Source organism: Pygocentrus nattereri, chromosome 20 (genome assembly GCF_015220715.1).
Source record: "Pygocentrus nattereri isolate fPygNat1 chromosome 20, fPygNat1.pri, whole genome shotgun sequence".
Taxonomy (NCBI): Eukaryota; Metazoa; Chordata; class Actinopteri; order Characiformes; family Serrasalmidae; genus Pygocentrus; species Pygocentrus nattereri.
In genome coordinates, this window is record NC_051230.1 from 14,818,077 (window position 1) to 14,843,377 (window position 25,301).

General features: G+C 38.8%; 1 protein-coding gene across 1 annotated transcript in view; it reads right to left on the reverse strand.

Annotated features, from left to right (window-relative positions):
* Positions 1-1,656, reverse strand: part of zgc:158260 (uncharacterized protein LOC571389 homolog) — a 9,739-nt gene extending 8,083 nt beyond the window's left edge. Inside the window, exon 1 of the mRNA XM_017691068.2 lies at positions 1,442-1,656. Coding sequence (XP_017546557.2) covers positions 1,442-1,497 — 56 coding nt within the window. The 5' untranslated portion in view covers positions 1,498-1,656. The remainder of the gene's footprint in view (positions 1-1,441) is intronic.
* Positions 1,657-25,301: the final 23,645 nt, after the last annotated feature.

The window sequence follows — 25,301 nt, forward strand, 5'->3', positions numbered from 1 at the left end:
AGTATACAAAAATGAAAAATCAGAAATCTCAGTTCCACTTGAGTGGTGTAGCAGCTTAACTTGAACCTGTAAAAAAACAATATACGCTTCCATTTATTGGAGCAACAGCAAAATATCAAAATAATAAAGCTGCATGGTACTTTTTCTTGTTATCTGGGAAGGCCAGTTCTCACGTGCTTTTATTGGACTGGCTAGTTTTACCTTTCTCGTATTCAGTTGTGTTCACTCCAAATGAAGTGAAGGAAAATAGCATCTCTGCCGTGTTAGCCGACAGATACGGTTCCTCTTCTCATCGATGACGTTTGAGACTGGACTAAATAGTCGCTCACTGTCCACACTCGTACAGGAGGCACAGAGAAACGTGTTTGCGATAGCGGCCTAGTGTGTGTGGCTTTGGTGCAGCCTTGCCTGAGTTACACGAGTAAACTCCGCTGAGTGTTTACTTTGTAGGAGCCGTATCAGCCCTGTTACCACTGCCTCACGAAACGCTAGCATCGCATACATTACACGTGACTGTTGAACTGCTTTCGTTCTCCACTTGATTTGATCCACACCGTATTTCCACACGCCAGACATTCTAGCAGCGTCCTGCGACAAATCGCGCTCTCCGCTCCGACACCAACTGACCACTGACGTAAAACACAGGATCGGGCATAGATTATCAGTTATCAGTTAAAAATGCATTGATCGGCCCCGATACCGATCTTTGAGATCGGATCGGGACATCCCTAGTTACGACTTAATATATCATAATAATTACTGTCTCATAATAATGAGAACATTTGCTCGCAATTGGGCGATAATAAGTGAGTGATGATTATGATATAAGGTCATTATTATATGATGGTCAGTTATAATAGAGATAGGAAGTCATAATTATGAGATAATAAGTCATAATTATGGGAAACGTTCTCATTATTATGACTGGACTATTATGACTGGCTAACTATATTGGTCATACTGGTCGACCAGCATACCAACATCCAAAATACAGCACAGAAATGCTGGTCTGTGCTGTTTTTTTCTAGCAAGGATATCGCACTGAAGTTCTGTTGGCTGTTTTAAATCGCTGTCAAACCCCCATTTTAAACTTGCAGACCGGGCGATTACACGATTCCTGAAGAAACTGCAGCCCTGCATTTCAGACTGGAAGCACTGAGCCTTCATACTTAGCTCCAGTCCCACAGTGATGATGCCACATCACTTAAACGTCACAGCAACATCTAATTAACATTTGTTCCACTTTATTTGAGCCCACAACAAACTTATAGTGAATGCATATGAATTTAAAAATAGCCTTTTTAAAAAAAGTGTAAACCACTGTTCATTTTTACGATACAAATTGTAGGTGTGATCCTGAACACAGTCACTTAAGCACGCTTTGGGAATGTAAAGTGGGCTCTTATGTTACTGAAGCCAGGCGCCAATGTAAGTTACTCACCAGGGATGTAGAGGAGCCCCCTCTCCGAGTCCTATGGGGCGCTTTCTCTCGGTCATCTTGCAGCGTTTTGCGCGGATTTGTTGAATAATCTACATGATCTGAGTTTTGTAGACTACATGGGTTCTATATAACTAAAGCCAGTGGTTTGAAAACTGAAAATGTTTCAAGATTTGTCCAGGTTTGGCTAACAGAGCTATTCAGATGTGAATAGCTTGTGGTTGCCATGGAGTCAGACCACTCCCACGCCTGAAATGTGCCACCACTAGGGGGAGCACTGCCATCAAATACAGCTGTACTGAACATTAATTGAAGAACTAAGGAATATACAACTAGTCTAACTTTTAGGGCTCTGATCTTCATGTTTTAGGTTTGTAATGAATGGAAGTTAAACTCTCCAGCTTCCTTGTTATACTATTTTCCCTGCTGTCAACACTTTAGTGCAATTCAGTTGTAATTGTATTGCAATTGTGGCATTTACAACAGACATTCTCACAGTCCAAATCTCTGATTCTCACATGTCCTTTTTGTGATTATCCATGCTGGCCACTGTGCCAGTTGCTTAAATCCATATAATTATAATCATACTCATAATCATAATAATAACTTAAGTATATACTTCTTTAGTGCTTCTTTGAGGCCAGTCATAGGTTTGTGCTCTGTTTCATCTCCATTGCTTCTGCTTTCTGAACAGTATGGTGTTTAAAGGGTGGTTGTTCATGGTGAAGGCGTGGCCTGATGGGAAAGTGACTTGGAGATTATTCAAAATTATTTGAGGCCTTGGACTTGGACGTGCCTGAAAGTGACTGTTGTGGACGCCACATGTACATCATCTTTGTTGACTGAACTCAACCTTTAACACTGTGCTTAGTTGCAAGAGTCTTTGTTATGTCTGTGAACCAGTGTACGTCACCATCATAACAGCTGTTTTACTTTTATCTTGCTGGTCTATTATTTTTGGTCCTAATTAACCCTTTTTGCCTTTCTGGGCAAGGCTGGTTTTATGCAAGTTTGTTGAAATGTTTCTAGTTTTAATCTTGCTAGCCTTTTATCTTGTACTTTTATCCAGTCTCTTCATTCATTTTCCTCTTCATGTTATTTGTGGAAGAAGAAAAAGCTACTTTTACTCGTATAAAGCTGAAAAGTGCTTCTTCTGTTCAGTTTTACAAGAACATGGTAAGCAACACAGACAACACATCTATTCTCCACTGGGCTCTCCTTTAATACAAGAAGGACACTTTTACAAAAGAAATCAGGGGAATTCCTAATTTCTGGGCCTTGTACAAATGCAGTCTTTCTTGGGCCCTCTTCCCCCCAATTAAAAGGGGTACGGCAAAACGTTTTAGTTTTTTTCCTCTTAAGTTCCAGCATTCCCCACAGCTGTGACGCCCTCAAGAGTATTTAACAGTGGCACTCCGGTCAAACAGGAAAATATCTGTAAGATAAGATTTGGCACAAGCACATCTGATTAAGAAGCTCATTAACAGGGCCTTTCTGAGTTGAACTGTTAGAGCAGGGAAAAGGGTAGACTACAAATCAGAGCTACTCCAGAAACCGGACAAAGAAACACTAGATTAGGTGATTACAGGATGCACTTCCGAGTGGGATTTAACCCCTTAAATTCTAGCCTTACTATTCAGTAAAGGTTTAATGGTTTTCCATACAATGTTAAAACTAGAAAAATAAATTAAGGTTAAGATATAGGTAGGCAAGATGATATTTTCACCTTCTCATGATAAATCTTGTTTTTCTTGTTGTGATAAACACTATGCTTCTCCGAGCATGTGTGGATATCGTTATTATTTAAAATTATTAACCAGCTGCATGTTTTGTCACAAAAACAGCTTAAATTGTCCTGTTTAATTGGATCTAATACAGTGCAGTATGTAAAATGTTGAATAAAAATCATTTGGCACCACAAAAACACGGCCTCTGTGTGAAAGTATTGTTGTGTTTTGTGAAATTGCCCACCCCTACGGTTAGAACAGTTTACTGAATTTTAAAACTCGCTGTTGTGCCCCTCGGTCTCATCTGAAGGTCCCTCATTTGCCATTGTTTATGGAAACTGTCAGTTATCTAAACTAGGCATCATGGTGGTTCCTATCAGAGTAAAGTGAAGAGGAGTGGCTTATATGCTATGCAGTGAAATGACTGGACTTTTTCCAGTATTTCAACCACTATTTTTGGGGTTGTGATTGTTTTGATATAGTTTTTAAAATTTTTGTACATTTTTTTGAGAACTTTTATTTAATCAAGCCAAACCAATTGTGTATTAGAGAAGAAGGTGGCACACCCTAACACTTTTTTGTTTTTTGTTAAAAGATTTTTATAGTGTTTTTTTATATACTCCCAGAAATAAAAATACAGTACGGTCTGTGGGGCAGTACCCCTCTTGTCACTGGTGCAGTACCCTCAATGGAACATTTCAATACCTTTAGTCAGTGAACATAATTGTACCATAATCCATTGAAATCCACACACCCTGTCTCATCTCCAGGCTTTTTATTTTATTGTTCTGTATTAAAACATTTGTTTATGAAAAGGCACAAATATGTTTTTTTCACCTGGGAAAAACTTATTTAAGATACACAACAGGACCATAAAACCTTTGTTGTACCTTTGAGGAAACATTTACATTGTTTGTACCTTAATGAATGAAAAATGTACCTGCACAGACCCATTATTTCTAATAGTGTATAAGCAACCTATACATCTCTGCTACTGAAGAAAACATAAACTTAGTTGTAAACACCTACCATTTGTAAGCAATTTAGTAATTTGAACTTACCATTTGGGGGGTGGACAAGAGGGCAATTATAATAGGGCTAGTTGTATCAGCTGCTAAAATTCTACTCTGTGCAAAACAATTAATTCAATGTGGTTCTATGTTGTTTGAACCAAACAAGCTTTTCAACTTGAATACATAAAAATACATGCATCCAAATAAATATGATTAGTGATATCAGTAGTATGTTTGGATGAATCTGTGCATAAAATATTGTTTCCCATGAGCACTTCTGAGTTTGACAACTCCGTTAAAACTAACTCCACTGTGTGGAGACTACACTTTAACCTGGTTAGCATTCACAGTGAGCAGATTATTTGCTTCAAAATGGTGCTAGTACAACCACAAACATTAGCCTTAAAGGTGCAAAAACAGTCTTAAAGTCAAATCTCAACAAATATCTTGGATCTTTGTCACAATTTACAGATGTTGCTATGAGACTACAAGAACATGACACAAACCATGTTCTATGTGAATCTGTTTATATTTAGAGATCTGTAGAAGCAAGATATGTACTCCTAAAATGCCTACAATTGATTCAAATTTTGACCCAAGAATTAAAAATCATATAGAGCCTGAAAATACGTGTATAGATGACACAAACGAAGGTTATGTAGTTGTGAGATATTGAAGTGTGTGCCCACATACAGGCCTTTAGGGTTTAAGAGGTTAAAGAAAAATGCTGTCTGCATTTTAATCAGTACTGAATAAAATTGAACCAAAAGTCAAACATGTATGGAATGAACACAAACATAAACACTGCAGCAATTTAGCTGATATATCACATTTCCAGACATGCAAGTGGTCCTGTGTGCTGTGTACACGTAATGAAGGTTTGGCTTCATAAGCAAGCCGGGAAGTGAGTATACGTTGGAGAAAGAGACAGAAGTAGCTCTGTTTGCAGCCCAGCCACCAGTTAGAGCTCAGTAAGTAGGACAATACTGTCCTCTCACTCTTCATTACAACTTTGCATTCTCAGCTTTAAAACTAGCTGCCTTACTGAGCACAGTGTTTTGGTAGAGTTTGGATAATCATGCCTGATTATCAGTTATGAAATTGTTTTATCACATGTGATTACTTGGAATATTGAACAGTTGGAGGTAGCAAACATGAAGAATAAAAGTAATAGATAATAAAAGACAAATCATGAGGGTGTGTGATAAAATTAACATAATATGATCATGACTAATGACAGATAGCCACTGTTTGTTGGTCATGTTGTGCATTTCTTTGAGCACCACCAATCTAAAGAAATCTGAGACAGTAAGTTTCTCTAGAACATGGCGTTTCACATCTTCAGACTGTAAATGACACTGTATAAAGCTCAACAGCTGGTTTATATAGACATTTTGTATGAGTTTGTATGTAATAGAATTCCTCTTAAAATATACATTCATCTTTTAATTAAAGTGCAAAAAAAAAGAATCCTTTGGAGTGAAGAGCCAGAGGTTTTTTTTCCTTCTAAAAAACTACACATACTTTCTTAAAAATTAAGAAGACAAATGGGTTCTTTGGTGCAACGCCAAGAACAACAATCATGTCTGCTTCTCTAAAGAACCTTTCAGTGAGCAGTTCTTTAGAGAAATACTCCAGCAATAGAAAAAGTACAGTAAACCTGTTAACTCAAAACACATTATGATATAATAGAAAGCTGCCCGTTGGCTTTTATTATAAGTTTGTTTTGAGTCAACAGGTTTCTGATCTTTTTAAGTACAGAGAAACTCATCAAAATTACTGCTTGTGGTAATTGAGAATACAGAAGCAGCAAATAAACATTAGGTTGAAAAATGCTGGAGAATTCCATTAAAGAAACACCCATTGACCTTTTTTTGAGCATGCTGCTTCTATAGTATTTCTCCATACAATGCTTGGGACCTTTTATTTTTAAGAGTGTGCAGAAAGAATCAGTAGGACATTGAATATTATTAAATAGCCCATATCATGGAAAAAGCTAATTTTCTCTTGTAATATAAAATAACAGAATTGTATGTTAACATTATGATACCCCATTACAATGAAACCAACCTCATAAAGTTGCATGAATAGTTTAGCATTAGTTCATTCATAGTTATTAATTAGGTCATAAACACCTTAAAAATCATTAATACATCATTGTGATGCATTAATAAAAGGGCAAAAGTGACCTATGAACACCTGATAAGGCTGACAGCCCTAATGCTTAATGGAGAACACAAAGTAAGATAAGCAACCAGCAGGATCTGAGCTTTATGTGTGTTGTAACTGCTCATTAATGATTTTCATGAGTAACATGACTGGAAATTTTTTTAAAAATCCCTGAAAGTCCTTCAGAAAAGATGGGGATGAGGAAATGTTCACCACTCTGTGAAAGGCTGAGCAGGAAAATAGTACAACAATTCAAGCATAACAATTCTAGACATTAAGTAGCAAAAGAACTTGGGGATTTCATCATCTATGATATACAGTTGCTTGTTCACACAAATAGCTAATCAGCCAATCACATGGCTGCAACTCAATGCATTTAGGCATGTAGAGGTGGTCAAGACAACTTGCTGAAGTGAAAACCGAGCATCAGAATGGGGAAGAAAGGGGATTTAAGTGACAGAAAAAGAGAAAATATCCAGTGAGCAGCAGTTGTGTGGACGAAAATGCCTTATTGATGTGAGAGGTCAGAGGAGAATGGGCAGTAGTTTCCAACACCTTGTTGAAAGTATGCCACAAAGAATTAAGGCAGTTCTGAAGACAAAAAGGGGGTTCAACCTTTCACTAGCAAGGTGTACCTAATAAAGTGGCTGGTGAGTGTATAATATCATTAAACGATTCAGAGAATCCAGAGAAATCTCTTTATGCAAGGGACAAGGCTGAAAACCAGTATTGGCTTGCCGTGATCTTTAGGCCGTCAGGCAGCACTGCATTAAATACAAACATGATTCTATAGTGGAAATCACTGCATGGGCTCAGAAACACTTCTGAAAACCACTGTCTATGAATGTAGCTCATTGCTGCATCCACGAATGCAAGTTAAAGCTCTACCATGCAAAGAAGAAACCAAATATAAACAGGATCCAAAAACACTGCCACCTTCTCTGGGCCCGAGCTCATTTAAGATGGCCTGAGGCGAAATGAAAAAGTGTCCTGTGGTTGGACAAATAAAAATTTGAAATTCTTTTTGGAAATCATGGATGCTGCATCTTCCATGCTAAAGATGAGTGGGACCTTCCAGCTTGTTATCAGCACACAGTTTAAATGTATTGAGGTTCATTAGTGCACATCTGTGAAGGCACCATTAATGCTGAGAGATGTATATATGCAGGTTTTGGAGCAACACATGCTGCCATTCAGGCAACATATTTCTCAGGGAAGGCCTTGATTATTTCAACAAGATACTGCCCACCACATTCTGCAGGTATTACAACAGCATGACTTTGTAATAAAAACTGACTGTTTTTATAAACTGGCCTTCCTGCAGCCTAGCCATGTAACCCACTAAATACATTTGGCAGATTATGACCTCGAACTGTTGAGCAGCAGAAATCCTATATCAAGCAAGAACGTGAAAACAGTTCACTTTCACAATTATAGCATTTAGTCTCCTCAGTTCCCAAAAGCTTACAGAGTGTTGTTTAAAGAAGTGGTGATGTATTACAGTGGTAAAAATACCCCTGTCCCAACTTTTTTGGAGCATGTTGCTCCCATCAAATTCAAAATGGGAATATATTTTTCAAAAATAAATACAATTTTTTAGTTTCAACATTTAAAATGTTGTCTTTGTACTATTTTCATTTAAATATAGGTCCAATTTAAATGATTTGCACATCATTGCATTTTGCCTGCTAACTGCAGGCAAATGAACTTGTTAAGCCTATCATTTTTCTTTTGTCCTGTGCATGCTACTCATAAACCCTGATCACAGGACCCTCTCACATGAGCTGTGGCTGAGCTTATAGCTCATGGGCAGCTGGTCTGTAATGCTCTCATTGGAGCCATTAATGTTGCTCAAAATAAACGTGCTGCATCATGGATGTGTGTTCATACACAGACATGTGTCTTGTGAATGCGTTCACTCATGCTGTGGCAAGCCAAGCAGTTTTTATTCATGATCAGCGATCCACGGTTACTGTATGTATGATGTGATCATGCTGAATGATTAAAAAGCTGGAAATGGGAGAGGTCAGTCTTAACCACCAGCAGGTGGTTATGTTATGGGTGTGATCCTAGCTGATAACACACTGATAGCAAACACTTGACCTCAAAACACAGCATGATATCAATGGTGTTTTAGAATGCCTTGACTTGGTTATATATTTAAGTAAAACAGACACATACTCATCTTTAGTTATGGCGGTGTTGAGAGATCCCCAACACAGTTAACTACAGGATCTACACAATATAGACAAAAATATTAGGACACATCTTCTAGTTATTGAGTTTAGGTGTTTCAGCTACACCCATTGCCAACAGGTGGATAACAGTAGCACATTGCCTTGCAATCTGAATAGACAATTACTGGCAGTAGAGTGTGCTGTACTGATAAGCTGAGTGATTTTAAACATGGCCTGTCATAGGATGGCACTTCTGCCACAAGTCAGTTTGTGAAATTTCTCTCCTGCTGGATCTGCCTGCCAATTGTAAGTGCTATTATTGTGCAATGGATGCACCAAGATGTAACAAAAGCTTAGCCACGAAGCGGTAGACCATGGAAGCTCACAGACTGGGGCCATTGAGTGCTGAAGCACACAGTTCCTATCCTCTGTTGAATCACACATTAAGGAGTGTGGAGTTCAAAGGGAGTTCAAAAGTGCCTCTGGAAGCAACATCAGCAAAAGAACTGTGTATCAGAAGTTTCCCGAAATGGGCTTCCATGCTCAAGCAGCTACACACAAACCTAAGATCAAAATGTACAATGCCAAGCATTGGATGAAGTGATGTAAAGCACTCCGCCACTGGAGTCAGGAGCAGTGGATTCTGTGGAGTGACGAATCACACTTCTCCATTTGGTAGTCTGATGGATTTGGCAAATGCCATGACATTTCCTGCCTGATTGCATTGTGCCAAGTGTAAAGTTTGGTGGAGGAGATATAATGCTATAGGGTTGTTTTTCAGGAGTTGGCCTAGACCTCATGGTTCCAGTGAAGGGAAATCAACAATTGAGAGAGGTGGGGGAGAAGAGGATGTTGGCCAAGCTTGCGTCCATAGTGGACAGCCCCTCTCACGCACTACAGGAGGAAGTTGCAGCACTGGGCAGCTCATTCAGTGACAGGCTCTTTCACCTGCGATGCGGAAAAGAGAGATACCGCAGCTCCTTTCTTCCCACTGCTGTTCGGCTCTGCTATCAAAACCTCCCCAAGCAGAGACTCAGACACTCTCTGTCATAAACACACTATGGATTCACACGTTACTTTATCATAGTGCCCTCTATCATGAACACACAACATAGACCTATATCTTATCCTACCTCTAATTAATGTGCAAGATCTGCTGCTGACAGAATGGTAAAAGTGCAATACATACACACGTTCTGTGCAATATCTGTAATTATTACTGTGCAATATCTACAATTTCTGTGCAATATCTAGTCATTACCTGCTCAGAAATGTGCAATGTCCATACAACTGCATGTGTAAATTGTAAATTTGTATAGTATCTTAATTCTATTTTTATTTTTTATATTTTTCTACTAACAGACGCCTTGTTTATTTATTTATTTCTATTTATTTCTATCGTGTATCTTATATTTTGTATTTTGTATGATGCACATCTTTGTTTACTTACTGCTCTTTATCTGCTTACTGTGTATTCTGCTGTAACAATGCAAATTTCTCCCAGTGGGATAATAAAAGTCTATCTTATCTTAATGCGTATGGATTTAGAATCATATGTCATCAAAGCTTCTGTAGATGTAATGTGTAGGTGTCCCAATACTTTGGTTCAAATAGTGTATCATCTGCAAAATACATAAAAACTAAACAAACAGTACTTTTTGTAAATGTGGTACGTTGGTCATTTTTCACAGTGCTGTGCAAAGGTTTCATTTAATGTAATTTTGCAGTAAACATAGCAAACAATAGTCAAAGCAAGCTAACCCTACCTCAGTAAAAATGGTCATTTAATACAAACTATTTCTTTTTTCTGGAGATATTTCTGAGGTGATTAGAAAGAGAAATGGGATGCCTTTCATATATCCAAGACTTTGCAGACCGCCAAAAAAACATTAAGATAATCAGTAATTAAAGCTTTCATCTCTGAGAGAGAGGAGAAAATCAAGCTCCACTCTTGCTTCAGATCTGAAACAAACCACAGGTGTTTTCTTTCTTTCCACTGTGAGAAGACAACTCAGTGATAGGGGTCTGAAAGGATGTGTAGCTGTTAAGGACCCCTAAGTGAGAAAAAGACTAGACGAAATTCTGCAAATCAAACATGGAAGCTACTGATGTTATCAATGGACCAGACCTGAACATGTTTGGGATTACTTGTATCATTAGACGCAGCAAAAAAAAAAAAAAATCTAAAACTGAACTGCTGAGATGTGAAAAAATCTCAGTGATCTGAGAAGGGGCGGCACGGTGGCGTGGTGGGTAGCGCTGTCGCCTCACAGCAAGGAGGGCCTAGGTTCGATTCCCCGGCCGGGTGACCTGGGTCCTCTCTGTGTGGAGTTTGCATGTTCTCCCTGTGTCTGCGTGGGTTTCCTCCGGGTTCTCCGGTTTCCTCCCACTGTCCAAAGACATGCAGTCAGGCCAATTGGACATGCTAAATTACCCCTGGGTGTGAATGTGTGAGTGACTGTCTGTGTCTGTCTGTCTGCCCTGCGATGGACTGGCGACCTGTCCAGGGTGTATCCTGCCTTCTGCCCGAAGACTGCTGGGATAGGCTCCAGCTCCCCCCGCGACCCTGACGGAGAATCGGCTTAGAAAATGGATGGATGGATGATCTGAGAAGTGTAAAGGACAGCTGACATGACAAATTATATAACAAAAAAGGTTGAAAAATGACAAGGTTTTGTTACTTGTTTTACCTGAAGCTGAAAATATAAAGCTTGTACTTAACGTTCATTTTGACTGGAGATTAAATACGTGATGGGTGGTCTCTGACCTTTGTACAGTGCTGTATTTTTAAGATATCATAACATTAAAATGTATCTGTACTGCAGTTAGTCTGATAACAAAGTACAATCAGAACAAGAGAACAACTAGGAACTCTACAGATAATGTTTCCTGGTGTTTGTGCTGCACTTGATTCGAACAGAAACCTAACACTGCACAGAAACAAATCCACAAACACAAATTTTTCCACATACTTTTTTATTGCTTTTTGCACTGTTATTGTCTCAACTGACCATGTAAAACGCAAACATTTGTGCATATCAGCATCAGCAGTCAAGCCCTGCTCAAATCAATCAAAGCAGCTCATCAGAACTCACTGACTGACCGGTCTGGCTAAATGTCCTGGAGGAAACTTCGGATTCAGGATGTTTTTCTACTGGTCTAGTATAATGGTGCACTTATTCCCTTGTTTTATCTTTTGTTCAAAGCCTTCCACTGAATCTTCATATAGCCTAGATATGCTACATCGCAAAAAATTATGTCTTAGCAAGTGAAGACACTTAAATGTAGACAATATTTTTAATATTATTCTTGTTAAAAATATTACAACACTAAGTGATTTCTTGATTTTTTTTTACTTGGATAAAGTATTTTACAAAGTAAAAATATCTTACTGCACTGGAAGATCATCTTGCTTCCTTCAAGCCTTATTTGTTTGAAACACAATATCATATGATTTTCTTCAAAAAGTTGGACTGAATAGTAATATTCTTCTATTGATTTCATAATGAGAAATATTAAATACAATCTCATGCAAAAGTCTGAAGAACCCCATTCAAATTTTCAGTGAAGACGTGATAACACATCCTCTACAGAGAATAAATGTAAACATGGCATTTTTATCTACAACGTTCAGTGCACAATTTCTATTTATTTGCTTAGTTTAACATGTTTAGCTAAATATAACAAAGGAATACTTTATATTTTATTTTTTCCAAAAAACTAAACTCTAGGAAAACTAAAGGAAAAAACAGTAATTGCGCATTAAATTGTGTAGAAGTGTGTTCTCTGTAGAGGATGTGTTCACTTATTTTCACATAAAAAATCAACTAAACATGTAATTTAACTGGGGCTTCCAAGGTTTTGCACGCAACAGTAGGCTGCTAACATTTAAGCTGGTTTCATTTTGCAGTGTAAATTGAATATTATCTTAAATATGGCTTTGACTGTCTTATGCTCTTGTAGTGAAACTTCAGAACCATCTACATTGTGTAGTAGATTCATCAGATTTTTATAGGGTGTTTTTGGACCTGAAAATGCGCAACATTTGCTGAACTGCCCATGTGTGTTACTCATTTGAGGTCAACCCTTTGGCACATCTATGAGAGTAAATACAAATTAACTTTATTTGCTCTGCACACTCCTATGACAAACCTAGCAGAACAATCAAAAACACGTGGTGTATGACTTTTGTAATGGGAGCATATATGTCAAGAGTATAGCCTAGTTTCTGCTGAAGCCAAGAAGTGCACTTTAGACAACACAGGTAACACATTAACATAGGAACTGAATTGAAATTCTTGTGAAATTATTTGCACGTGCTTCCTCCACATTAAGCACCTAGGTTTGCTAGCCATCCAGGATTTCCCTGCATTGTCAAGGGTTTTGGTTGCCTGTCAAAGAAAACAATAATTCCACAAAGTGTCCAGGAATCCAAGCATTTTCATAGGTCAGTATTTTTCATGCAGTTTAAACAGCTTGTTTTTTATCCAGTCAAACTGTTTGCATATAAAAAATGGACTTGATCAGATCAGAATACACTCAACATAGGGACGACTGCTGGTTTACTGCTGGTGTCATGTTTAGGTACTAGACAGCACCTCAACTGAGAAGATTTAGTTCAGCTGAAATGACATTTGTCTACCTTAGACTATTTCATGAGCATAGCTACCTATCTGCTGAATTTACTGAAAAAATGAAGCCACTGATTGAGTGTCCAGGAATGATACAGGGCTGAGGTGGAACCGTAGAAGCCCCTTCACATCTTTTCAGACTACCATTAATGCAACATTATTTGACAGCTTAACACGCTTTCAGGAGAACACTAACTGCCAGTTTTGCTATGTCAGCTAATAGGCATTGATTGGCTAGCATCACACTTTTCAATGGGGGCGAGGGAGACCAGTTATGCTGTCTTGGACTGCTAGCCATGAATGATGAGAGCTGTTATTCAGAATTGTTGATAAGAATATTCATGGAGAGCTACATTCTCAGGAAAACGTAAAGTGAGGAGCTAAAAACACTTGCACAGCTAGACTGAATTTCCATGCGTGGGAATATTTCCCCTGAGTGAGAGTTTTCCCTATTAAAGCAGCCGTCAGGGAAATTAAAGGCATGTACAGCACTGTTAAACGTTTATAGAGTCATTCCCTCAGGGCTCGCAGCTACAGCTGAGACGTGTAGAAAATTCCTCTTAGCTGGAGAGCGGATGGAATTCTGCTCTGAACCGATCGTGCTCTGGTAGATTTATCAGGCCTTGTGATGTTCCAGAAATGGGGGAAACCAGGAGCTGTATACAAAAGACAAATCAGTTATGTAAGTTTTGAGACAAAGGCAGCCATACACAAAGGACAGCTTTTCTTTTTGATCTGATGGGGTCAAGAGGTCCACTGAGAGAATGGACAATGATTAGTTTAACAGCTTTATCAAACTGTCGCTTTTGAGAATTTGTTTATAGTCATTCATAGATATGTGCAATGAGGGTTCTCTAGAATGTGAGCAGTCATAAAAATAAGGTTTATTTGAAGCAATAAATGGTTCAATAAATGAACTTGTTATTGGATGCAACATGGAAAGAACCATGTTTGCAATGTATGAAGTGTGCATGTCCACAAGCTAAGTCACTTTAAAGACTTAATAATGTAAAGTTTATGTACTTCTAGTACACAGTGAAAATAAAAGGTGTCAAGGGTTCTGTGGAGCGATGTCATGAAGAACCACTTTTGTTTCCCTACAGAACCTTTCAGTGGCTGTATATTTAAAGTTCTACTCTTGTAAATAAGATGTGTGAGTGTGAAGAACCTTCCTTAAGGGTCAAGGACCTCCATGTAATGTTAAGATCCTATACAAATTAAAAACGTGTCCAGGAATTATGCATTCTAAGCAAGATGAACCACTGAGTAAGCTTTATTCTTAAGAACATGTATTCAGAGATCCAGCAATGAACCGAAATCAGACACAATGACCTCTTTTTTCTATTAAAGTTTTGCTTTTCCATAGACACATACACCCAAGCCAAGCACCACTGAGGAATCTTTGTGAGAGTGTGGGTGGAGCTTTGTGCAAACATTTTTGGTCACGTGTGAATCATCTATAATCATGCAACTGGAGCATGGGTTCATGGTCTGGCCTGCATTAAGGCATTAAGCTTCCACCCATTTTCTGGCTTTGTCTGAAAGTATTTACACAATTGGCACGATTCCTATCCACACATGATAAGACCAGACAAATCATCTCTTTATCTGTGCTGGGTGCATTATAAAAATAATAGAAGTAGACCTATACAGTACTGGGCAAAAGTCAGAGACCACAGGACACCAGCAAATATTTTTTGAGCAGACTAGATGTAAGATAATGCATAAAGAAGGAATGATTATAATTTTATTACACAACTATTAACAGATATAGCGTATAACAGGGAACAGTAGACTCCTCACATCATGCAATATCTGGTAGCCCACCAAAAGTGCCACCATGAGATAAATAGTACTTAAAACCATCCTGATCTTTGAGAGAATATCAAGCTTGAGATATGAAAAAATCCACAGCTGTTTCTGTCCATCCTTCTTCTGTAACAAGACAACTCAGTACTGCATTTGAAAGGATGTGTAGCTGTCAAGAAGCCCTTACTGAGAAAAGAAAACAGACAAAAAAAGGAAAATTTATATTTAAATAAAAAAAGAAGGTGCTGGTGTTCCCAGAATAATGGACTGACCACCCCAGAATCCAGATCTCAAAATTGTAAGGTTCACAGAGTCGCAGATGAACGCGGATGAAAGATGAAGGTGATTTAATAAGAGGGGCAAAACATACACAAAGTCAAAGGGCAGAAGTCAAACACGAATCACAAAGTCGAAAACCATGCGAACAATCAAATAATGAACGCTCAGTAAGTCTCCAAGAAAACAATGCTTCGCAAAGGACAGACTAAAAGCCCGGGCTTAAGTACCCTATGCTAAGAATCACATGATTAGTCCACTTCCTCCTTAAGAGGTTCCGAATGCATGACAAACATCACTGAATGTGCCTGTGATTAATTGGATGGTGAGAAGCAGAAAATGTAACCAACTTCTAAGACTGAACTTTCGAGATGTGGAAAAATATCCCTGCAGATTCTTTGAAAAACGGAAAGCAAGGCTCCAGAAAACAACAGAACCTGCAATAAAGCCAATGTGTACACACTGAATACTGAAAATTGTGTTATATTTAACTGTAGTGGTTTCTGGGTATTTTCTGTAAAAAAATTTATTTTCTGCTTTTTCTCCTGTTGATAAATGAATAACTTCAGCTAGGTATGATATAACAACTGACAAGGCTCCAATTTAACAAAACCATTAGTCTCAAAATCATCTGACCTCCGCTAAGATGGTTTTTGGAGGCCCACCCCAGGATGTTAGCTGCCAGAAATAAGCTGCGTGTGTTTCGATGGCCTTGAACATGTTTGCAAGGTGGGTCTATGTTCGTTTACTCATCTTCATTTGAACATTCATGGGAACAGCATGCTAACAGGATAACCCAAATTTCTCTCAGGAGAGTTTGAGCTGTCACTGTGAGCTCTTAGACAATGGAGGGAAATATTAAAGCTGGAAGCAAACTGTAAGAAATTTGTTTACTGTGAAACCCAAGACCCTTGTGTCCCATCGGTTTCTGTGCCCAGTGATTTATGGCCGTCATTTCCATACCTTGAAACTGGAAACTCCTTTAACAACTTCAAGTACACTCCCGGAAATATGCCTCCCTGTTTCTAAACATTTGAATGCTGTAACATCTAAAATGGGCAACATTCACAAACCAACGTTATCACATATCCATGTGCTTATTAGTTTAAGAGGAATGACTGCACTCCCCTACCCAACCCCAATTTCCTTAAATTCCCTCACTTGCCTGGCCTCCTTCAGTTCTAGGAAATCCACCACACCACACGCGAAAACAAGGGCAAAATAGACTAAGGACAAAAGGGCAAAAAAATATTGTGAACTGGGCAGGATGTTTAATTATTTAAGCAACAGAACATGCGAGGTAGTGTGTTATTGCAAAATAACATCACGGCTGGGATGTTATTTACGATAACCCACAACCTTGAGTGTTCACTGCTTTTATACAACAGTTAAATTAATAAAGTAAGAAATGAATAAATTGGTCTGTGAACATGCCATTTAGTATGTTTTAATGTCAACAATTCCTTCAGCCAAATTATAGTTGCTCGCTGCACAGCCAGAAGTTAGCTCTCCAGTTCCTGAGACAGACCAACTGACAGTTTGGGAATTTAGTGTAGTCTCATCTTCAGAGTCTGACCAAATCAGCTGTTGGTCAAATGTCATTTTAAAAGTATCCATTTTCTGTTTGTGTGCAAAGTAAGAAGTAAAAACGTTCAAATGGCTTGAGTGTCTCCTATCAAATTTGTTGCTTAGCAATGGCGTCTTAGCGGAGTGATACAGTGTTTGTGTAAAACCTGAGATTAGCACGGTTAGAACACTTCACAACCAATCAGACGGCATGGCTGGAACAAACTATTGTATAAAGAAAGATATACAGCCAGAATTCAGTTGGGTTACAGTCAGTCACAGCTTCTCCTCTTTCCACTGTGATTTTCATCTCTTTAGTTTGATGCAGCTGTTTTTAGTTTTGCCATTACTTTTAGTTTAGTTTCTAAAGATTTGCTGAATTTTTTAACTCTATTTTCACAGTAACACTTTATGTGGAGTAGTCCTTTGTAGGTGATTAATAAACAACCAACAGATTATCAGTAACACATCAACAACATATCAGTGAAGTAGCAGTAGTGAAGCATCTGAATACCTCAATCCAAAACCTAATCTTAACCCTCATGTTTTTTTGACATGTTACTGAGAGTTTGTTGAGTATTTGTTTATAATTTTTCAAGGACCACTCAAAATAAAGTGTCATCATTCCCACCACAGTAAAAATGCCATGCTATAATACAACCATTTTCAGTTACCTAAAGAACCTTTCAGTGGATGGTTCTTTAATAAATCATTTTTGAAAATGTGTTGTGCGAGTATGAAGAACCTTTTAAAGTTTAAAGAACCTCTACATGATGTAAAGGTTGAAATTTCCTAAACGGTTCTTGGCTTGGAACATTTATTTTCAAGAGTACGGCAGCAGGTTTTTCCTCAACAGCGGCTTTTCTCTTGGGAGAGTTCAGAGGAGAATCTGGCCCAGCATAAATTCCACACAGTCTGCCTCCCATTGCAATTAATGGCCCAAGTGTCCATGAATCTCATATTGTGAAAAGGTCTGGCTCTCGGCTTTATGCGCTACTCCCACGGTTATGCTTGGATATCATTCTTTACCCTGACTGGGAGTGTCCAGACCCTGTTATCTTTTGTAACTAGAATGCCGTACCAGGCTGTGCAGAGTGGAATTCCTGCTCCCTGCACCAGGATTCCTGCCTGCCTAGAGGCTAATGCAGTTGCATTGCAGTTGAATCAAGGCGTGAGAACAGGACTAGAATATGGAGGTGGATGTGTTTCGCAAAGAGCTGCTCAGAATGCATAACAATTTCTGTATCCAGAGTTAAGACTAACCTAAATTCAATGACTCCGGTAGAAGTAAAAGTAGCCTATCAAAAAGTAACATGAGTTCAAAAATAGAACTTTGAAAAAGGAAACGTTTCTGTGGAGTGATGCCACAAAAGAACTTTTGGTTCCCAAAAGGGAAACTTTTGGTACCCTAAAGAACCTTTCAAAGAAAGTCTCTTTAAAATCTGCATGTAATGTAAAGGGTCTATACCAATTAGGAAACTCAACATAAACTCTTAAAAAAGGTTCCTTACAAAGAGTTCCTTGAGTGGTGCCATAGAAGAACCATATGTGAAACAAAGCTTATGAGTGTGAAGAACATTATTCACATTATGTAAAGTTCCTAAAGGGTTCTTTCTAGAACCTTTACATTATATAGAGGTTCTTCACACTTTAAAAAGGTTCTTCATACTCACACATCTCAGCTACAAAAAAGCTTCTCCAAAGAACCATCCACTGAATGGTTCTTTAGGAACCCAAAAGTGGTTCTTCTTGGGCTTTGGCATTGAACAATTTTTGGCACCTTCATTTTAAAAAATTTTAAATGAAGACTGTATGAACCAATGTTTAGGTGCTATTCTTCTCTTTTGGGGATCATTTTGATCTAAAATAAAATGCCAAAGCTCAAAAGTGAGAGGTGTGAGCAGCAGCAAAGCACTCCTGGATGGGTCACCAGTCCATCGCAGGGCAGACAGACATATACGTTCACATACACACTCACAGCTAGGGGCAATTTAGCACGTCCAATTAGCCTGACTGCATGTCTTTGGACTGTGGGAGGAAACCGGAGAACCCAGAGGAAACCACTTACACAGGGAGAATGCGACTGCACCACCGTGCCACCACCTGCACAACACAATAAAATTAACCTTAAAAAGAAATAGGTAATTCAGTGTGAATGGCTGAATTAGTTGAGGAAGTGTAGATTGGTTGTCACACACATATATTTGAGTAAAAGTTGAATTATTAGCAATGGAATATACTCAGGAAAATACAAATCTATTAACATTTTATGACGTATGTGTAACTGAGTACATGCAATTACACATTACTCACCTTTGGCTGTATCCAGAGACTGAAATTAGATAATGCAAATGATCATGCATATGCAGTATATTTAGGAAGGCATTGAGAGGACGAGCCAATCAGAAGTGTTTAAATGAATTTGCATGCTGCGTTATGCTTTGATGGTTGTCAGACCTGTCTGACACATGGCTTTCCAAGGACAGTTTCTTGGAGTTAAGCTATTTGCATATTTCCACTCTTACTTTGCCTATTATTTACAAAGCAAATAGTCAAATTTGTGGTGCTGCTTTGTTGATGGAAGCTCTTGAATATAAAGATTTTACTGTGATGGTACAGCGCTTTGGTCTCGTCAGATTTGTGAAGAACAAAAAGAATGAAGAGAAAAGTCAGCCATAGGGATCAGCAGAATGTGTCCATTTCCTTTCTCCTGTAATGAAAAATGTCCTTATTCTGGAAAGTATGAATAGTTATTCTCACAGTTCAGCACAAGGGCCTGCTTTCACAGGCAATGATTTAAAAAAGGATCACCAACTGTCCTCCAATCTTTGTGTCAACTTTTAAATACTTTTCGAGAGCTGAATTCAGTATTGTCTTGAGAAAAAAGCAGCAGGCATGTGTGTAATGGCATGTCAAAGATCATGAGCAGCTCTTTACAGACTGGAACAAGTATACATTAAGAACATAGTTACGTGTGCATGAGCGAAAACAAAAAGGTTGGGAAAAAACAGAGGAAAGAGATCGTCTGATGTGACGGGGACCCGCAACAAAGAAGGAAACACAAAACAGATTTATGCAAACTCACATTGTTTGTCAGAGAACAAATGAGTTTGTTGAAAAGGAAAAAGATTTCTAGGAAGAAGTGTTCTGCATAACGGAACCCAAGTCATTGTGTCTGATTCTATTCTCAGTGAATCACTGAATCCACACAGAGGGCAAAGTTGCGGGAAAACATGCTGCTACACTCCTAACATAATCTTTGATTTGGACATACAGTTTTATGAAAAGCTTTAATTAATCAGAGCTTTTATTAATTGGATGGAACCTTTGTATTCTCTGGAAAGTGACCCTTTTTTACCTTGTTGTCCCTGCTTATATTAAGCATTATTCAACATAAGATATGTTTAAGATGAAATTCTTGTTTCCTCATAATGTTCAATTGTCACAATTGGCCCCTCCCAGTCTCCTCATGTGCTTTTGTTTACCTTTCAGTCCTGTCTATGTGCTTTGTTCCATTGTGTGGAACTTTTATGTCCAAGTCCTTCCCCCTTGTTTTCTGACTCTGCCCCTGATTGTTGGCACCTGTGTTTCAACCTGTGTCCTGTTAACCCTTGTTAGCCCTCGTGTATATAAGCCCCGTGTTTGCCCTGGTCCGTGTTGGCCTTTGTTTGAAGTATGCTTGTTTGAGTTGTACTTTTGCTATTTGTTCTGTGTTTAGCTTGTGTTCTGTTAGTCGTGTCTGTCTCACAATCTGTTCATATTGGCCATTTAAACCTGGACTGTTCTGACTACGACCCTGGATTTGCCCTCAATAAAAGTCGCTTATCTCAGCGTATGTGTCCGCCCCCTCGCTCCACATTACATCTATCAAAGTCTAATAACTTTTAACATATTGTCAGTTTTCTTTACATCACTGCGCACCAGAGGGCGGGGAAAAAATATTAACCAATAATTTCACATCCCCCTCTCTCAGAGACCCTTCCTGATATGATCTTTGACCTGGATGATTTCTGATTCACAGTCACTTTAAAATATTTTTCACTCTTTCAAGAATGATCCATTGTAAGGTTCTTTAGGAAATATGGTTCATATCACTCCAGAGAACCCTTTTAGGCACTTTTTTGGCATTTTTTCAATGGTTTCTGTAAAGTTAAGAAAGCTTAAAATAAGCTTTAGAAATCCAACATTTAAGAATGTTTCTCTTCTTACACTAATCAGAACATAATATCATCCCATAGTGACCACATGACAGTCAAATCCAAATTCAAAATAAAGTTACAAGCCTGTAGATCAGTGGTGTCCAATCTCAAAGGGCCAGTGTGGCTGCAGGTTTTCATTCCAAACAAGCAGCAGCACACCTGACTCCACCTGTTTAATCAACTGGTCAGTCTTTTAAATAAATGATTAGGTGCACTTCTGCTTTGCTAGAATGAAATCCTGCAGCAACACCAGCCCTTGTGGATAAAAGTGGACAAAAGGCTTTGAACGAATGATAAAACAAGGATAAAACTGCACTATTTATTTGCCAACTTGTTCATTGTGTATACTTGTATTCTATTAGCATTTACATTGTCATTTGACAAGCACTCGTAACCATAAAAGACTCATAACTAGATGAAAAGTCTTGACTTTTGGCTTGATCATACATAGGGGTGTAAAATGTACAGTAAGAGGAATGACCTGGCCTCTTTACATTTAGCGACATGCCACATTATTTTTGTTTTTACCAGACTAGCATTACAATGTACTTGCCTTTATAACAAATTGTTGTAAAATATTAACAACATTCCTTAAATGTTCTAAGCAAGGATGCACAGTTTGAGGAAAAACCTTTAAATGGTATGGAACCTCTACATTATGTGGAGGTTCTTTAAAATGTAAGGGCTAATTATCCAGACTCAGATTTAGTCTAATCCTAGACTACAGAGAATTTCCAATAGTGATTCACCATTGGAAATGCAATTTAGTCTAAGACTAACAAAAATCATTCCTAACAGAACCATCAACTGAAAGGTTCTTTAGGAGACTACAACCCCAATTCCAATGAAGTTGGGACGTTATGTAAAACATAAATAAAAACAGAAGACAATGATTTGCAAATCCTTTTCAACCTATATTCAATTGAATACACTACAAAGACAAGATATTTAATGTTCAAATGGATAAACTTTATTGTTTTTTGCAAATATTCACTCATTTTGAATTTGATGCCTGCAACACATCCCAAAGAAGTTGGGACAGGGGCAACAAAAGACTGGGAAAGTTGAGGAATGCTCAAAAAACACCTGTTTGGAACATTCCACAGGTGAACAGGTTATTATATATGATTTGGTATAAAGGGAGCATCCCTGATAGGCTCAGTCGTTCACAAGCAAGGATGGGGCGAGGTTCACCACTTTGTGAACAACTGTGTGAGCAAATAGTCCAACAGTTTAAGAACAACGTTTCTCAACATGCAATTTGCATGGAATTTCATCATCTACAGTCCATAATATCATCAAAAGATTCCGAGAATCTGGAGAAATCTCTGTAAGTAGAGGCAAGGCAGGAAACCAACATTGAATGCCCGTGACCTTCAAATCAAATCAAATCAAATCAAATTTATTTGTATAGCGCTTTTTACAACGGATGTTGTCACAAAGCAGCCTTACAGAATTTCAGAAAAGACAAAGTTTCAACAGTACTGTAAGAATGTACAGAAACCCCCCAGTGGGCAAGCCGGGGGCAACAGTGGCAAGGAAAAACTCCCTCAGAACTGAGGAAGAAACCTTGGGAGGAACCAGGCTCACCAGGGGGGACCCATCCTCCTCTGGTCAAACTACCTACAAGTGATTATACTACTAATATTAACAGCAGTAATATTGATATTAGGAATAACTAGGAGTCTATGAGAACATCAGCGTAGGGTGGGCAGCTCATCTAAGGTAGGTGGTGGTAGCTGGGGTGTGGGCAGCTGGTCTGAAGTGGGTAGCAGGAGGGCTCGGCAGTCAGTCGTCCTTCAGTGTCCAGCCGGACATATGGGTGATTGTATACTCTGAAAAAAAAAAGCAGGTAAATGGAATTAGTTTTGTTCTATCCGTTTGTACATAAACAGGGAATGTAAACATTTACAGAGTGTGGCTAACGACTCCGGCAGATCTGACTATGACAGCTTAACTAAAAGGAGAGAACCAGAAGGACACACAGACACGGCAGCACTCTGAAACAGTTCGGCATCCCTCGACTCCACCGTCCACAAACTTGAGTGACCGTGTGCGAGCAGCGAGACGACAGCACCAGCGTCTCAGTTTAGTATAATTCCATGTGTCCCTGGATCTGCTGCCTTTATCTAAGGGGGAACATTACCTACCAAAAGCTAAACTGAACAAGTGAGTTTTCAGCCTAGTCTTAAAGATTGAGACTGTGTCTGAGTCCCGACCAGTTTCTGGAAGATCATTCCAGAGTTTGGGGGCTTTATAAGAAAAAGCTCTGCCCCCAGCTTCTGAATTCTGGGGACTATTAATAAGCCAGCGCTCTGGGATCTGAGTGGTCGTGATGGCTCATAATGAGAAATAAGGTCTTGCAGGTATTCAGGAGCAAGACCATGTAGGGCTTTATAAGTCAATAAAAGGATTTTATAATCAATACGGAATTGAATAGGTAGCCAATGAAGTGATGATAGCACTGGACTAATATGCTCAAATTTTCTAGTTTTAGTGAGGACCCTAGCTGCGGCGTTTTGGACTAGTTGGAGTTTGTTTAAATTCCTGCTCGTACATCCTGACAGTAGCGCATTACAGTACAATCCCTCAATCCCTCAGACGGCACTGCATTAAAAACCGATATCATTCTGTAACGGATATTACCACATGGGCTCAGGAACACTTCAGGAAACCACTGTCAGTGAACACAGTTTGTCACTCCATCTACAAGTACAAGTTAAAATTCTGCCATGCAAAGTGAAAACCATATATGAACAACACCCAGAAACGCCGCCGGCTTCTCTGGGCCCGAGCTCATCTGAGATGGACTGACGCAAAGTGGAAAAGTGTCCTGTGGTCTGACGAGTCCACATTTCAAATTGTTTTTGGAAATCATGGATGTCGTGTCTCCCGGGCCAAAGAGGAAAAGGAGTAAAGTTCAAAAAGCCAGCATCTCTGATGGTGTGGGGGTGTGTTAGTGCCCATGGCATGGGTAACCTGCACACTCTGTGAAGGCACCATACTGAAAGGTACATACAGGTTTTGGAGCAACATATGCTGCCGTCCAAGCAACGTCTTTTTCAGGGACGTCCTGCTTATTTCAGCAAGACAATGCCAAGCCAAATTCTGCATGTGTTACAACAGCGTGGCTCCCATTGAAAATGTGTGGCGCATTATGAAGCACAAAATACGACATTGGAGACCCCGGACTGTTGAGCAACTGAAGTTGTACATCAAGCAAGAATGGGAAAGAATTCCACCTACAAAGCTTCAACAATTAGTGTCCTCAGTTCCCAAATGCTTATTGAGTGTTGTTAAAAGGAAAGGTGATGTAACACAGTGGTAAACATGCTCCTGTCCCAACTTCTTTGGAACGTGCCACAGGCATCAAACTCAAAATAAGTGAATATTTGCAAAAAACAATAAAGTTTATCTGTTTGAACATTAAATATCTTGTCTTTGTAGTGTATTCAATTGAATATAAGTTGAAAAGGATTTGCAAATCATAATATTCTGTTTTTATTTATGTTTTACCCAACATCCCAACTTCATTGGAACTGGGGTTGTAAAAGTAGTTCTTCTGTGGCATCACTCAAAAAAAAATCACTAATTTTAGACTGTAGGTATGTTCTGCACTAATAGACATCATGTATGTTTATATGCCTTCAGGCTCTGTCATACACAGTTGTATGCAAACCTCTGGATGGCCCTGGTCTTAAATATTGCACCCCCCCCCCATTTTAATGTACAATTTTCTGAAAATTGTAAAAAAAAAAAATACAGAACAAAAATGTGGCACAACCTTTGATCCAATGTATCATTTTGTATTAGTAAATAAACAGTAAGTGTGCATTAAAATGTGCAGATGTGTGTTCTCTTTAGAGGATAAGTCCTTCTTTCTCTTTGCCCAAACATTTGCATATGACTATGTTGTGCAGCCAAATGGCACATGCACACACCAATGTGTAACTCAGATTCTCCTTCAAAACTCAACCTCACATTTACTTTAATAATGTAATGAAAACCACATTGCAGAACATTGCAAACACTCAGACTCTGCTTTCATCTAAAACCAAGTCTAGCTGATAAGACAATGTAGAACTCCATTTATGACTACAGTCTGTTTTCACTTCACTTGTTTGCACAGATGCTTCATGGCCTAAATGTCCCTCACCCCCTAGAGATCACAAGAACCAAAGACCCAATCAAGAATCACCGTGGCTAATATGTTTGGTATGGCAACACTATGTGGGACTGCACACATTATGCTGCATATATGTTTATCAGGCTGGCTGGCTTTCAAATGTAAGGACT